General features: G+C 41.7%; 3 protein-coding genes across 3 annotated transcripts; 2 read left to right on the top strand and 1 right to left on the bottom strand.

Annotated features, from left to right (window-relative positions):
• The first annotated feature begins 97 nt into the window (after positions 1-97).
• Positions 98-5,482, top strand: LOC102707344 (exportin-2). Its single transcript, XM_006643900.3, has 2 exons — positions 98-3,202; positions 5,077-5,482. The coding sequence occupies exon 1, from the start codon at positions 260-262 to the stop codon at positions 3,200-3,202; it is 2,943 nt and encodes a 980-aa protein (XP_006643963.2). The 5' UTR covers positions 98-259; the 3' UTR covers positions 5,077-5,482.
• A 1,267-nt stretch (positions 5,483-6,749) lies between these two features.
• On the top strand, positions 6,750-11,170 carry LOC102704934 (WPP domain-interacting tail-anchored protein 1-like). Its single transcript, XM_006645627.3, has 5 exons — positions 6,750-6,875; positions 7,521-8,045; positions 8,123-9,264; positions 9,728-9,892; positions 10,451-11,170. Exons 2-5 carry the CDS (start codon positions 7,559-7,561, stop codon positions 10,646-10,648), a joined length of 1,992 nt encoding a protein of 663 aa, XP_006645690.1. The 5' UTR covers positions 6,750-6,875; positions 7,521-7,558; the 3' UTR covers positions 10,649-11,170.
• A 71-nt stretch (positions 11,171-11,241) lies between these two features.
• LOC102707066 (heme-binding protein 2-like) lies at positions 11,242-13,077 on the bottom strand. Its single transcript, XM_040519938.1, has 2 exons — positions 12,825-13,077; positions 11,242-11,909 (listed from the first exon to the last, which is right to left on the bottom strand). Exons 1-2 carry the CDS (start codon positions 13,028-13,030, stop codon positions 11,474-11,476), a joined length of 642 nt encoding a protein of 213 aa, XP_040375872.1. The 5' UTR covers positions 13,031-13,077; the 3' UTR covers positions 11,242-11,473.
• Between the last annotated feature and the right edge of the window lie 2,776 nt (positions 13,078-15,853).

Below are 15,853 nucleotides of genomic sequence, written 5' to 3'. Positions count from 1 at the left end.
TCCCAAGAAGGCCCAAATCCAACGGCTCATCTCTCCTCTTTCCCCGTCTCCTCCTCGCATCCGACCGACCAAGCAAATCGCAATAGCAATAGCAATAGCAATTTCCTCTCTCTCTCTCTCGCTCTCTCTCTCTCCGCGGCGGCCGCTGCCTATTCATTCCCCCACGAGAATTTCAAAAACCCTACCTGCTCTCCTCCCGATCTCCTCCGCCGCTGCGCCGAACCCTAGCCACTGTCTCCAGATCGCCGCGGCGGCGGAAATGGAGGTGTCGCCGGAGATGCTCGACACCCTGGCGGGGTGGTTTGCGCAGTCGCTCTCCCCCGACGCCGCCGCCCGCCGCGCCGCCGAGCAGAGCCTCGCGTCGGCGGCGGGATCCCCGGGGTTCGCGCTCGCGCTGCTCGGCCTCGCTTCCTCCCCGCGGCACGACCTGCAGGCCCGGCTCGCCGCCTCCGTTCACTTTAAGAATCTCCTCCGCCGCCGCTGGCCCAAGCCCTCCCCCGACGGCGACGACGCCGACCACCTCCCGCCCTCCGACTGCGCCATCATCAAGGCGAACCTCCTCCAGCTCCTCCTCACCGCGCCGCCCCTCATCCAGGCGCAGCTCTCCGAGGCCCTCGCCGCCGCCGCGGCCTCCGACTTCCCTGCCAGGTGGGAGTCGCTCCTCCCCTCCATCGTCTCCTCCCTCGGCACCGCCCTCTCGGCGGGGGACATCCCGGCGACCAACTCGCTCCTCTCCGCGGCGGCCTCCCTCTTCTCCCGCTTCCGCAATGCCTTCGACAACAACGCCATCCGCCTCGACCTCAAGTACTGCCTCGAGAACTTTGCCGCTCCCCTACTCGAGGTCTTCCTTTCCACCTCCCGCCGCCTTCAGGCTGCTGCAGTCACGGTGACTCCGCCTGAATCCCGCCCTGTGTTCGAGTGCCTTCGCCTGTGCTGCGAGATCTTCTATTCACTCAACTCTATCGACCTGCCGGAGTTCTTCGAGGACCACATGCGTGAGTGGATGACGGAGTTCCGTGCATTCCTCACCACCTCATACCCGCCAGCGATAGAGGCAGATGGTGCTCCGGATGCATTGCGCGCTGCTGTATGTGATAACCTGCAGCTGTACATGGAGAAGTATGAGGAGGAGTTCAGGGGATATCTGAAGGAGTTTGTTGAGGCTGTATGGGGTCTCCTCATGGCACCATCCGTCTCACCATCCCGTGGGCAGCTTGCAGTGACTGCAATAAGATTTTTGACAACAGTTGCTGAGAGTGTGCACCACGCGCTGTTTGGGAGCCCTGAGGCAATGAAGCAGATATGCGATAGTGTTGTTGTTCCTAACCTGCGGTTACGAGACGATGATGAGGAGCTGTTTGAGGGGAACTGGGTGGAATATGTTAGGCGTGATGCCGAGGGGAGCGATGCAGATACACTGAGACGGGCTGCGTGCCGGTTGCTGCGTGGTCTTGCGGCAAACTACAGGGAGCAGGTGGCTGCTCTTGTGTCAGCACAGGTCCAGCAGATGTTGGCTGCATATGCAGCTGATCGGACAAACAACTGGAAAGAGAAGGATGCTGCAATATACCTTGTTATTTCTCTTATGCAGAGGCCTGGTGCCACAGGAGGTGGGACACCGGTGGTTGACATGGAGAGCTTCTTTACATCTGTGATCATACCTGAGCTGCAGGCCCCTGATTGGGAATCCGAACCGATGCTGAAGGCAACTGTCCTGAGGTTTTTGAAGGAATTCAAGGATCAAATCCCCAAAGCCACTGCACTGGCATTGCTTCCAAGTGTGATAAGGTTCCTGGTACATGAGTCCAATGTTGTCCATTCCTATGCTGCAACCTTTATTGAGAACCTTCTGATCATCAAGGATGTGGTCCCGGTACCAGGTGTGAATGTGGTTACCAGGGCTCCACGTTATGTTGCTGCTGATATCAACCCATATGCCCAGCAGATTGTTCAGAACCTATCCAAGGCACTAAGTTTTCCTGAATCATATGAGAACCCCTATCTGATGAAGTGTCTGATGAGAGTTCTTGGGATTGCTAATATTGCTGGGCAAATTGTTCATGAGATTACTGCTCGCCTTGTGGGTATTCTTATGGAAGTGTGCAATAACCCCAAGAACCCTGATTTTAACCATTACTTATTTGAAGCCCTGGCAGCAGTGATTGGTCGGGCTGGTGAGCAGGACCCAGCACTACTTCCTATGTTTGAGGCAAGCCTCTTCCCTGTGCTCCAGCGAATATTGGTTGAGGACATCTCGGAGTTCTGGCCATATGCTTTCCAGATATTTGCACAACTTGTCAATATGAGCCAACCACCTCTTTCTCAGAATTACATGCAGCTGTTTGGTGTCTTGCTCAGCAATGCTACCTGGGATCGCCCACCGTGTGTTCCTGCTTTGGTTCGCTTGCTGAGAGCATTCCTTCGGAAAATTCCAAATGAGCTTAATCAAGAGGGCAGGCTACCGAATATTCTAGTAATATTCCGCAATCTCGTCTTGCGGAGTAGTACTGAAGATTCTGCGTTCTACATGCTTAACACGCTCGTGGAAAATGTGAGTTTTGACATCATGAACCCTTACATAAATGAGATATGGAGTGCTCTGTTTACTCGACTACAGACAAGGCAAGCTGTGAAGTTTGTGAATTCTCTTGTGGTCTTCATGTCCTTAGTGGTGGTTAAATATGGAGCAGGTATTCTTATCAGTTCTGTTGATGCAATTCAACCAAATATTTTCATGACCATCCTTCAACGTTTTTGGATTCCCAATCTTAAATTGATCAAAGGGGCTCTCGAAGTTAAGTTGACATCAGTTGCCTCAACAAAGTTGATCTGTGAATCTGCAGTGCTGTTGGATGCTGCAGCAGCCCAAACTTGGGGCAAATTGCTTGATAGCATTGTTGCATTGCTGTCCAGATCGGATCAAAATGAAGCACAACAAGAGCAGAATGATGGTGCTGATGCAGATAGTCAGAATACCTCAGGTTATTCTGTCTCATTTGTACGTCTTCAATATGCTGGAAAGAGTGAAGATGATCTGTTGAAAGAAGTAAATGATCCAAAGCAGTTTCTTGTTACCTCCTTGGCCACACTTTCTGCGCAATCTCCTGGGAGATTTGGTCCTACCATTGAACAGAATGTGGATCCTGCAAACAAAGGCACTCTTATTCAACTTTGTGCAGCCTACAATGCCAACATTGTCTAGGTAAACCTCTCAGTTCCTTCCTATTTATTATGTTGAGTCGTTCCAATGTGTTTTCAGTTGTGTATCTTCAAAACATGGAAGTTCATCATACATTCTAATATCAACTGTAAGTGAACCATCCATTTGATGCTATAAACTGTAGTGGGATCCTTTGTACAACTTTTTCCTTAGTTTGCTGCTTCCACTATATAATGGACACGCCTTCTGTGTAGAACAGGATATAACTATGCACATTGTGAGTGTGACTAGATTCATTAATAGTTTCCGCCGTTCTGAGCCATACCGTAGGTTATGTTATGCCACGATTCATGTCACATAAATCTTTTTTAGATACAAAGTAGAATTGGTCGGCTAGTCGCAGATTGGATTGAATCCAGATAATATCAGAGTTCATGTTGACAACTGTGTAGATGCGAGCTCTTGTGAGTTGTGAGTCAGGACATAAGCTTTCGTCATCCCTGTCATAACTTTGATCCATTGATAGCGAGCCCTTCAGCACAGGACAACTGGGTCATGCTTAACAATTCTTTTGTGTTTTAGAATGTATAGGATTCTTTACCATGTTTTTTTTTTGTGTCATCTTAGAGCAAACACTCTATTATGTTATTTGAAGGCAGTTTTTAAACTATGCTGTTGTTTGGCCTTGCATTCATTTTTTTTTACGTTTAGTTGTCTCAAAATTTATATGGTAATTGAGTGCTATGTCTGCATTGAGTTGAGAACTATAGCAGTAACTTTTCATTAGGATTTAATGGGTAGCAGTCCCTCCATGTCATATTGATAAGTAGTTCTTGTCACAAGAACTAATACTCATGGAAAAAATGAGAAAATCATAATCCTTTTGAGATGTCTTGTCACAAGAAAAGACTTTCAGGTTTCAACATTGGGCTGATCAAGTTCTCCATCAAACAGTACATAATCTCCAATTTTACTAGGCTTTGTTGTAAATTTGTCTATAATATTTCATTTTTCATTTTCCTTCATGTCTCAGACATGGTGTTCTCCTTGTAAGTAGTATATTGTTATGTATGGTGCTTACAGATCATTGCAGTTTTAAAATTTAGTTCAATCAAAGAGAAACAGTAACTGTACTAAACATCCATTTTGTAATAGGACCAGACAAATATAACTAATGCTGTGGACACAGTTGTATCTTTGGAGGGGAATATCATTTAGTTATTATGGTTCATGATGCTTGCTGGCAGAAAAGGGACATCAATATATTGATAGGAAAAATTGTGAGAGATGGTGATGAAAATTAACCCCCCCCCCTCCAAGCCTGACATATGCCTTAGTGATAAATATTGAAACTTATTCTCGTATCTTCAAGTTTTTCTCCATCATGTTATTATTATTGCACGAGTCATGAGCCTTAGGAAACATTGTCCAAAGTTGATTCAGAATCCAAGTTATGCAAATTCAAGGATCATGTTCTGAACTCTGCTAATAGTTACACATTCAATTAGGATTCAGGAATCCTACTCATGATCGTTCTGCAAAATGTGAATTGCTGAATTCATATTCCATGGCTTGGGGTGGATGGAACTTGCTGAAAAGCATATAGGCAGTTATTTAGGACGCAAGTGAGTTTAATAACCAGAGTATAGATGCTATTCTTAACATCATTTATAATATATTTTCAATACATAATTTTCTATGCAGTGAAATGTTTTTTTGGGTGGTCCTAGAGTTGGCTAGAATTGCGAGAAGCAGCTATCTTGATCCTGAATACACTGTTTTGTTCTAGTCCAGACTTGACATTTGCTTATTTAATACCCCTGAATATTTCCTTTTGCGAGTAGCTGGTCTGGAATAGTTGCAAACTGTTATATTTGTTCATTTCAGTGTATCTAAACCTCCTCTGAATATTTCAGGAGTCAATGGCGTTGCTGGAAGGCATTTGCATTGTTTCCTTGCGGTTTTGTCAAAGGATGAGTATCTGGGAGTGAGTCTGTCGGTCGGTCAAACTGGTTGCAGTTTCATCCTCGCAACACACACTGGCATGTGTAGGTTGGTCTTGGGAGAGGAAGGATGTCTAATCATACAGCGGGGAAAAAAAAGGAAACATGAATATTGTGGAGGATGTCTCCTTGATTGGATTTTTTTTTCTTCTTGGTGTGGAAGAGGTTCATTTCCTCCGGAAAATGTATTGGTACCCCCGAGAATATTGCCAGTGTAGGGCGTGCCATCGTGTGGTGGAACTTGCTGTGAATTTTGCCCCTTCTTGCCTCTGCTCTGGCGTGGGAAAAATGGTATATTGCGGACGTTTGTAATTGTCAATCATCCTCTGTTGTGTTAAGAAAAGGGCTCTTGAACGAATCCTTGATCGGAGAGCTCGCATCCCTGCTGCGATTTGCTCTGGTTTGAATGCATTGTGCCGTTGCAAGATGGCATAAGGCCATTTCTGCCGTTGCATGATTGCATATATCGGTTGAATTTTTGTACTACTCCCTCCTCCTAAAAATATGTTGTTTTTACCACCAGTTATTTCTTCACCTAGCTCATCACTTTGACTAATCCTAACTAATTTTTATTTAATTTTCTTACATATATTCTATGTCAAATAAATCACAGCTTTTAGTCATTCCCACGGAAGCACGGGGACTATTTGGTTTCTTCTCAAATATAAGGTTTTTTCCTGAGCGCGCAAAAAACTTGCATGTTAATATGTTAACAGGAAAGAGTTTGAATGTAAGATGCAAAAGACCAGACAAGCCTAGAGGGACCCAAAAAAAGAAAAAGCTGGCCTGCCTGAGGCCAACGAGAGCCTATCTAAACTAGCAACTAAACACACTACAAGTGACTAAGCGGCAAGGCACACTACAGAGGAGGAGGGATGGGCCACTCTACACTCCTAAGAGCCCCCTAAAGGAGCGACACCTTCCACCACCACTTAGAGTAAGGTATCACGTATTGTTTTGTAGAGGTAAAAGGATTATGATTACAGTGACTCATTAATATGGGAAATAGAGGATGGTTGGCATCAAATGGATAGAAATTTAAACAAAAAATGATTGATGTGATTATGTTTAGTAACAAAACTCAGTGACAGAAGAGGTAGTACTTCGGTGATCTTTTTGGCTTTTCAAAAAAAATTAAATGACATATTTGTAAATAAAAAATAGTTTATAAATAAAACTTTTATATGCGTGTTCTTAGTGATCTAAACCAATATAAAAAAATAAATAATCTAAAATTTAGGTTAAAAATTGAAATTTTATAAAAATAAATTATCTAAAATGTAGGTTAAAAATTGAAATTTCACATAAAATTTTGGCTTATATGGGTAATTTTTCAACGTTTGTTACTTTTGTTTCGGCTGCTCTGCTCCCCAAATTACACACGTATGTACTGGCACTATTTATATAACCAATTATCCTTTTTTGTTTTTGTCGTTCCCGTGCCACCTGAGCCGCTTGCGTGGCCGACCGGGCTCTGCCCAACCCACGCCGGCCACGTCACCCGCTCGTGCTGCCACGCCGACCCCAACCTAACGTTCCGCGTGTCCCGACCGACGAATCAGCCACAGAAAACGGTAACCAAAACCTCTCCGCCCTCGTCGGTCGCGCACAATCAATCCCTCCTCCTCCTCCTCCGGCGATCGCCACGAGAAGCTCCACGTACGGCGCTGGCCTCCCCCCTCCTTCTTCCTCTCCACTGCGCATTGCACCGGGTAAACGATCCCTGCTCGATCCTCCTCCTCCCAGGCTGGCTCCCTTCTCCCACCCTAAGCTTAGCGCCACGCCACGATCAATCGCCGCCGCCGCCGTCGCCGTCGCGGTTGGTGTGGCTCGCCGCGCCCTGCAGTCCGTCCCGAGCTGCGTTCGCGTTTCGCGTGTGCTGGTCGAGGTGGTGATGCGTGTGGTTCGGGTCTCGATCACGAGTACCGTACCAGAGGAAAAATACACCCCCGACCATCCCATTCCGGTTGATCGGCGTCGGCGGTGTCCTCTACTGCAAGGGCAGGGCGGGCTGACGCGCCGGTGACACCGACGAATTTGCTCCTCCGAGCTTCCTACCCTATTTTTTAGCTTAAGTTAAAAAATTGAATGTTTAACATTTTGAGATTTTTTATTCAGCATTGTTTTTAAATCGTTACAAATACATATATAAAAGTTTTATTTAAAAATTAATTTTGTTTATAAATATGCGGTTTGATTTTTTCTTGAAAAAATTGAAAAAGATGACCCTTCTCCCATTTCGTTCTCCTTTGAGTTCTTTCCTTTTTCTTTTCGTTCCATACATGTTTCTCATTTACCAATTTTTTTGTTTGTTCGCTCACGCCATCCAAATATGAAATACGCAATACAATACGCAGGAGATACATAGGAAACGACGAAAAGGGGAGCAAGAATCATGGATATCGAGAGCATCCAGGAGGGTGATTTTTACCTTCGTGAAAAACGTGGGGACGGCCGGAATGGAGAGGGAGCTACGGAAGTTCTAACAAGGGTGGAGCTCGGGGTTGCGTTTGGCTCAGAGAAGTTGCTGAATCTGGAGATTCTGCTGATGCAGATAGCCCATCGCGCGACTGAAATCGAGCCCCTCGTGTTGGATGCTGAATCGATATCGGCAGAGTCAGCCGAGAAGGTCTCTGAATTTGACCTCTTGTGCTGCATTCTAGATTCAGAAGTCACGGGGTTGGAGAACTTTGTTGGTTCTATCGAAATGGATATTGGGAATGCTGCAAAGATGGCTTCTGATGAAGATTCAGTGAGTGGCGTGAGCAGTAAGCTCCAAGATGCGACGGTGCCTTTGAAGCAGATGCAGGACCTTATTTCTGCTATTAGAAGTCAGTCGGCAAATTTTAATAAACTCATAGACACTTCTCACGATAACTCTGGTATGCTCATATCAGTTTTGGTGCTATTAGTGTTAGCTGCTTACTGTATATTGTTTCTGACTATTGTGTTCGTACAGGAGCTAGTGAAGATGGTGGATATGAAAATGGTCATGTTTCATCTCACTCGGCTATGCACAGTGAGGGAAAAAGAAATATTCTGCAGATGTTAGATCAGTCAATGGCAAGCGAATTAGATCTTGGAAAGAAGTTACATGATTCAGAGTCTGTCATGGAAGAGCTCAAGCTAAAGCTGCACCATTCAGAAAATGAATCATTTTTCTTGGAGGAATCAGTTGAAGCGATCTCTGAAAGAATGTTTGCAGCAGAAAATGCATCTGAATTGTTTCTTGGATTGTCAAAGGAACTTATTGGTAAAGTTAATACCATACAGTTCGACCTAAGCGCATCAATTAGTAGGGAAGGTGACCTTAAATCAAAGTTAGAGCAAAGCTTGACGAAAGATATTTCTAATAGCACTCTGAAACAAGACAGTGAAAAGGTCACTTGGGAAGCTCTGCAGAGTCAAGCCCAACCGGACGCTGAGTTCTTGACTTTGCAGGATAAATTTCAGCAACTAGAGGAATGGCTGAGGGAATCAAAGTCTGGTTTGTCATTGACAATTGCATCATTAGGGGCAAATGAAGAACCGCAGAATATGCCACGGTCTGACATGAGCACATTCGAAAATATTGTTAATGACCTTAAAGATGCCACTGTCAGAGCAGAAAGTAGAACTCAGAATGCTGAAGCAAAGTGTAAACGACTTTCCCACACTAATATGCAACTCAATGAGGAGCTAAAATCCCTTAAAAGTCAGGGTTCAGATAGGGCTGGCTTATTGGAGAAGAGGCTTAAGGAGTCGGACACTCAGTTAGAGCATGCAAAAGCATCGGTTGAGGCTATTGTCGAACAGCAGAGTATGTTGAAGTCATCAATGTCGGATATGGAGCAGGTGATTGAAGATCTAAAGGAAAAATATTTGAAAGCTGAAACCCGAGCTGAGAATGCTGAATCAAAATGTACATTGCTGACGGACACTAACTTAGAGCTTAGTGAAGAGTTGTCATTTCTTAGAGGTCGAGTAGAAAGTTTAGAGAACTCACTGCACAAAGCCAACCAACTGAAGATGTCCGCAGCAAAAGATATTGGTATTAAAACTAAGACTATCACTGATTTGGTTGCAAAACTTGCACTGGAAAGAGAACGTCTTCATTTACAGGTACATTTTATTATTGAGGAAAAATTACTGTTATCACTATTTTATGCTTTTCTTGTGTATTATGTTCTTATATGTTATCTAACTGATAGATGATTTTTAACAAAATATATGTTGATTCTTATGATTGACATTGTTTAAATAATCTTTTTGCAAAAAATGTGATTGTATTCATCTTCATAAAAGTATAAAACCTTTAGTTATGTTCTTTACTTATTCGAGTTCTGAATTTTCTCCTGCTGTTTACCTGGGCATGGTTTAGCCTTTTTTTAGCCATCAGACTCTGCAATAGGCTGGTCAGTATGCTAATAAAAATTGTTTTATTTATAAGTTCCTTTGGATATTGATCCTATGCATGTAGACTCCTCTCAGTTAACAGTGTTGCAGAAAATACTATAAGCCTATAAGAATACATGTCCTCCTGGCTATTTCTTAACCAGCTTCGTTTGCTATTTGCTATGTTCAGATTGTTACGCTAACAAAGAAGAACAAGATATTGGCTCAAAAATGCAAAGAAAATATTAATGAAGTTGCTCCGGTAAACAACAAAGTTACTGCCAATGAAGGTGAAGAAAGGCCCACTAAGGTAATTGAGGAAACAGTCCCAGATTCTTCACCGACACAAACCAAGGTAAGTTATTTTGGTGTCTTGTTATAAAATATGTATGTAGAGGCAGCAATTTCCCTGGTTTTTCTGATCCTCTTTGTAGTTAACCCTTGCCACAATGTTGTATTATTGAAGACATTCATCAGCGTAGAAAAGAACTCATAACGTTGAAATTTCCCACCAACCATGTTATCTCTTCCATGATTAATTAATTAATAACGCAAAGCGTTACTAGCATAAAGAAGAGAGTTTTTTACCGTTCTTAAAATAATACCTTAAGATTCTATATTTTCTAGTGTAAAAACTCGTACCAGATACTAAGTACTTTAAGGTATCAAAATTTTACATAAAAAATTTAGTATTTCGAGATACTTTCTCCAAGACTATAAAATTTACCTAAAGAAGAATATAAATTCATCACATCTGGGGTTCTTGTCATAAGAACCAAAACTTCGGTTCTGGGTTAATGTACGACGTGCAACTTTTAAGTAAATTTTCCCCTTTTAGAACTTTTGGCAAGAACAGTTACATGCTCTTATTGGTAGATCAACTTCCGATATTTACTAATTTATATGGTAAAAGGTGAAGAGAACTGCTGAAAATCTTGGAGAGGAGGAAGATGAGATGACTGCTCCACTGGAGGATAAACCTGGTGCCTGTAGCACAATTGACACAATACCAGTACGGTCTATTGAACCAACAGTCCTGAACTGGAAGTGCATTTTTGCGGCATTCCTGGTCCTGCTGGCTGCTGCGCTCGTCTACCTACTATACCAATGAGGTAACCATGTCCTATGATCTATTAACGCAGCTTGTAGGACTAAATACAACTAGAACGCTGGTATTTTTCCTGTAATGATTCACCTTAATCATCGTAGGAATAATCAAATTTGATAATGATCGCTGTATAAAATAATGTCCCTAGTAAGCTTTGCTGTTGCCATCTCTTTGGAGTAGAAGACACTGTATATCAGAAAGGTGCAATTGTGTTCCATGTCTTTTTTTTTCCCTGAACTAGCAGATTCAAAACGCATCAATTGATAACAAAGTGTTCTTGGTTCATTCATCTCACAAGTCCATTTGTTATATCCAATATCGAGTAGTAGCATTTATTAGATAACAAAGCGTTATTCACCATTTTACGGAATCACAAATTGCGAACCCAGCTCAAAAAGTCAAAATTGGTTCATTCATCTGTAAAAGTTCATTTGCCTTTTTGAGCAGTTATGTAATGCCACTACAGCTCAGTACAGTTTTGCTTTCGTTGCCTTACTCATAAGTTACCTGGTAAGCTGTATCTCACTTCGATCAATAGATGGGAAAGGTAATATGGTAATTGCAGTGGAAGCATCACATTAGCCGCACAATTTACATGCAAGATCAGTCTGAGTCGAGCAGTCAAGCTTGCAACTTGGGAGTACATAGTGGATCATTACATTTGACACCCTGCTGTGTCATTTCAGCGCTGATGGACTGATACACCACGAAAATAACCAGCATTTCCATCAGATTTTATCACCATGAACACATATATACATGACTTATGCGGTACTGACACACATTAAACTTTGGTTTCTGGTGATGATACACAGTAAAAAACCATTTTTAGTACGCCTCAATGCCAGCTGACTTGCAGTCAACATCAAACCATACCTCATTGAGACGGCCAATGATGCGAAACGGGTTGTTGTACTGCGCAATTGAGTAGGCATTCTTGCTAGGGTAGTTCGTCGAGTTAGCCCACGGCGAATGGCTCAAGCTCAACGCAAGTTTCTCCGCTTCCTCGACGACATTGTTGTCCCGTGCATAGCCCGAGAAGCTCCTCACCGCAATGCAGTGGCTTGGCCACCTATCTGGGTGGAGGTTCAGCTCGGGGAGGGGCACAGGAGGGGAATCCTGGAACTTTTCTGGTAAGTAGAGCCGCACAAAGTAGGCCGAGGAGTGCAGCGGCCCTGCGCCTGGGACGATGCTAGTTAGGACAGGGGTTGTCATCCTGATCCTGGAGGAGTTGAGGTTTGCTCCCATCAGGTACTGGAACAATCTGGCAGGAACAACACCAAGGGTTAGTGCTTTGTAGGAAGCAAATTCGACAAGGTTTGAATTTCAAAAGGCGCAAGTTGGAACGAATGATGAACAGAGATCAATGTAACAGATCTTATGGGCTGATGTAACTGGGATAGCAACTGAATGTATACAGATGCCTTGATGCTCTAGTTCACATGCTACCATGTTGTTAGTTACTGTCTTGAGAATTAAAATAATCACATAAGTACTAAAATACCCACAACAAATGTGATACAGTTTGGAGTTGACTTTTATGGGTTCTAAATAGGGAAGTGGCAAAACAATGCAATGGATCAATAAATCTCTCCCGCAAATTAACCAAAAATGCCTTTTATCTCTGCACTACATGGAGAGTTCTTCACTGATTTAGCCGAAGACTTTGTAGCACTATCAAATCCTACTAAAATTAAGATGAGATCAGCCCCTAATTTGTGGGTAACAACAGAGTCCTACATACTTTTTCTGCTATAAATATCTCTCACAAAGACCCCATTTCTTCCCGGATAACAGAACTGAGCATCATCATTCATCAATATTGTCTCAAACTCAATATATACCACATTCTCCCCCAATTCTAAACTGAAGTGAGCACGCATCTTGCTCAAGTGTCGCTGCAACAACCCACAATTTTACTCATCAAACTCTTGTATAATCCACAAATCCCCATTCCTAGAGAACAATTAAGCACACAATTCCAAGGGATGTGCTCACCAAAGATCTACCTAGAAGTGGCAGGGTTTCGTCTACAGGGAAGACAACCCCCCCCCCCCCCCCCCCCACCCCCCTCCCCCCACCTACTGCTACAACTACATCGCAAGATTACTCCTACCAAGTGGTAACCCGAGGAGGACGAGGGTCTCCGATCAGCCGCGGGGTTGCTTGCTCTTCTTACCGGTGGAAGCCGAGCTTGGTCGCGACGTGGAAGGAGATGTCGTCGGAGGGGGCGGACATCCAGACGGTGGCGCGGTAGTGCCGCACCTCGAAGTCGGACTCCGTGTGCACCGTCGTGTACTGCGGCGTCTCCGAGCCGGAGACGCTCGCGGCCGGCGGGAGCAGCGCGAGGAGGAGGAAGAGGAGAGTGAGGAGGAGGCGCGCCATGGCCGTCTTCGCCTAGAGCGACTGTTTGCTTGGGGAGGCCGCTAACCGATCGGCAGAGGAGTAAAATAGGCTATTCCTGTTTTTTTTAATCGCGCTTTAATTCCATTGCATTTGATTGTTCGTTCTATATTAAAAATTGTATAATTATTAATTGTTTTATTAATGATTTAATTTATTATTTAATAACACTATAAGCATGACTTATAATTTATATTTACTCAAAATTTTAAATAAGATAAATAGTTAAACGTAAATTCAAAAGTCAAATACGTTAAATAAATGGCGGAGAGTACAAGCGTTGGCTGCATATTTTCTGAATTTTTTCCTCAACTTTTACACGCATATTTTCTAGCAGTTAAATGATGTATTTTTAAAAAAGTTTTATATAATAATTCATCATCTTACTTTTTTACTTTTTAGAGTAGCTTTTCAACTTGCAGTGATTAATTTCATCATTCATACTATTAAAATGATTGTCAAAAATCAATTTTTTTATAAAAAAATAAAAGAATGCACAGTACGGTGCGTCCTCCCGAAGATGAATAATCCATCCAGCCCCATACTATCATAAGACATTATACCATCTTTTAAAAAAAATTAAAAAAAATCCTCCATCTATATCATATTACAAAGTCACTTTTATTTTTTAAAGTCAAACATTATAGAAAAAATATAAGTAGATAGAAGATTAGAATATCCGTGTTAAATGAGACGTGCTTAGATACGTGGGGTTATTACTTATTAGACGTAAGATTGAAAAAAATGAATTAGACTTGATTCAAGGGATAACCATTTCCACAAAATTTCTTATAATTTAGAATAAACTAGAAGAGCTACAATCTTTACAGACTGAACAACTTCTAACCTAAACTTTTATAGCTACAAGTTAGTTTTTTTCAAAGGTGCATGTTGAACACACATAATCACATGGTCACACACTTGCACCAAACGCACACAAGTATGTATTTTTTTTACGCGTGTTCCGTCCTGGCCAACTGTGTTATGCACTCCTCTACAAGCTAGTTTTCTTGGATGGAGGGAGCAGTAGTGCAGGACTTTTAGGTTTTCTAGATGTTATTGTATTTTTAGATTTATATAATTAGAGAAAGTGATAGTGAAGGTGTGTTTAGATGTAAAGAGGTAAGAAGATGGCTAGTGGTATCAAATTCTTTAGGGAGACAATAATATTTATTGTCCATCCATAAATCCTTACATAGACATGATTTATTTTCGTCTCTTAGTACAAAATAGGATTAAACCCTCCTCTTAGTTAAAAAAGAGAAGATAAAACTCATTTCCACTTTAGACATACTGTTTAACATTTATAACTAAAAAATCATGTAAATATCACGTATTTGTGTTAACTAGATTGATTATTGAAGCTACTTTAACCCTGGTTTATATTTCACATATTTACATTATTTTTACATAAGTTTAACGGTGAAACGTTATGTCCAAGGTTATCCGCTCAAATATTTATAGCAAGAGAGTACTATTTACTGGTGGCTTTGAAGATATGCCATATCTCTAATTAGCAAAATTATAATTAGCAAAATTATAATGATAGTCTTGAAATTTTCCTTAAAGATAAGGATTGTGCTAATACTCCCTCTTTTTAGGCTGTAAAATATTTTGGCTTTTTCTAGATTTATCTATAAACCAATATATATATTTTATATATATGTTCAAATTTATCAGTATCCATATAGATCTAAGAAAAACCAAAATATCTTATACCCTAAAAGGAAGGTAATACTTTTCATAAGAAGGTAGCAAGATAAGTGATAAGTCCATATGCCCATTTAACAATAATTGATTTAAGGAATAGTGAATCAACAATAATGACAATAGTCACGAGAGAAAGTATAACAGTAGGCTATAGGTTAGCTATAACAGTACACTAAGTCCATATGCAAGAGCTAGCTATGCACCCACACCGAGAAAAATGCATTAAATGCAAAGGTAAGAGAAAGAGATAAGAGATAAAAACTATAACCAACCTCATAACTAATCTATTAGAGCAGGTACAATAGCATACTATAAGCGGCTATAAACACATTTTAAAGATATAAGAGAGGAAAGAAAAGATAAGTGAGCTACTAATTTGTAGCTAGCTACATCATGGGTTTCAAGACGCAATGGGTGTATGACATGTGTGACCATGTATTAATGCTCTGTAGGTAACTATTATATAAATTGGCTTAGATTGATTATAGATAAATTGGAGCTAGTAGTTTGCTATACTATTGAACTTGCTCGCAGACTATAAGCCAGCTATAAACATATTTTAAAGATATAAGAGAGGAAAGAGAAGATGAGTGAGCTACTAATTTGTAGTTAGCTACAGCACGGGCTCCAAGAAGCAGTGGATGTATGACACATGGGACCATGTATTAATGCTTTGTAGGTAACTATTGTATGAATTGGCTCTTAGATTGACTATAGATGAATTGGAGCTAGTAGTTGGCTATACTATTGAACTTACTCATAGACTATAAGCCAGCTATAAACATATTTTAAAGACATAAGAGAGGAAAGAGAAGATGAGTGAGCTACCTTATTTGTAGCCAGCTGCATCACGGGTTCCAAGACGCAGTGGATGTATGACATGTGAGACTATGTATTAATACTTTGTAGGTAACTATTGTATGAATTGGCTATTAGATTGACTATAGATGAATTGGAGCTAGTAGTTGGCTATACTATTGAACTTGCTCTTATATGTGTTGACTATAATATAAATTTATAACAAGTAAGTTGGCTTTACTAGTAAGTTTGCTTTGAGCACACCACTGTATGTTTGGTTGAGGCAACATCAGACAT

This window comes from Oryza brachyantha, chromosome 1 (assembly GCF_000231095.2).
Source record: "Oryza brachyantha chromosome 1, ObraRS2, whole genome shotgun sequence".
Taxonomy (NCBI): Eukaryota; Viridiplantae; Streptophyta; class Magnoliopsida; order Poales; family Poaceae; genus Oryza; species Oryza brachyantha.
This window is presented reverse-complemented; position numbering and strand designations above follow the sequence as displayed.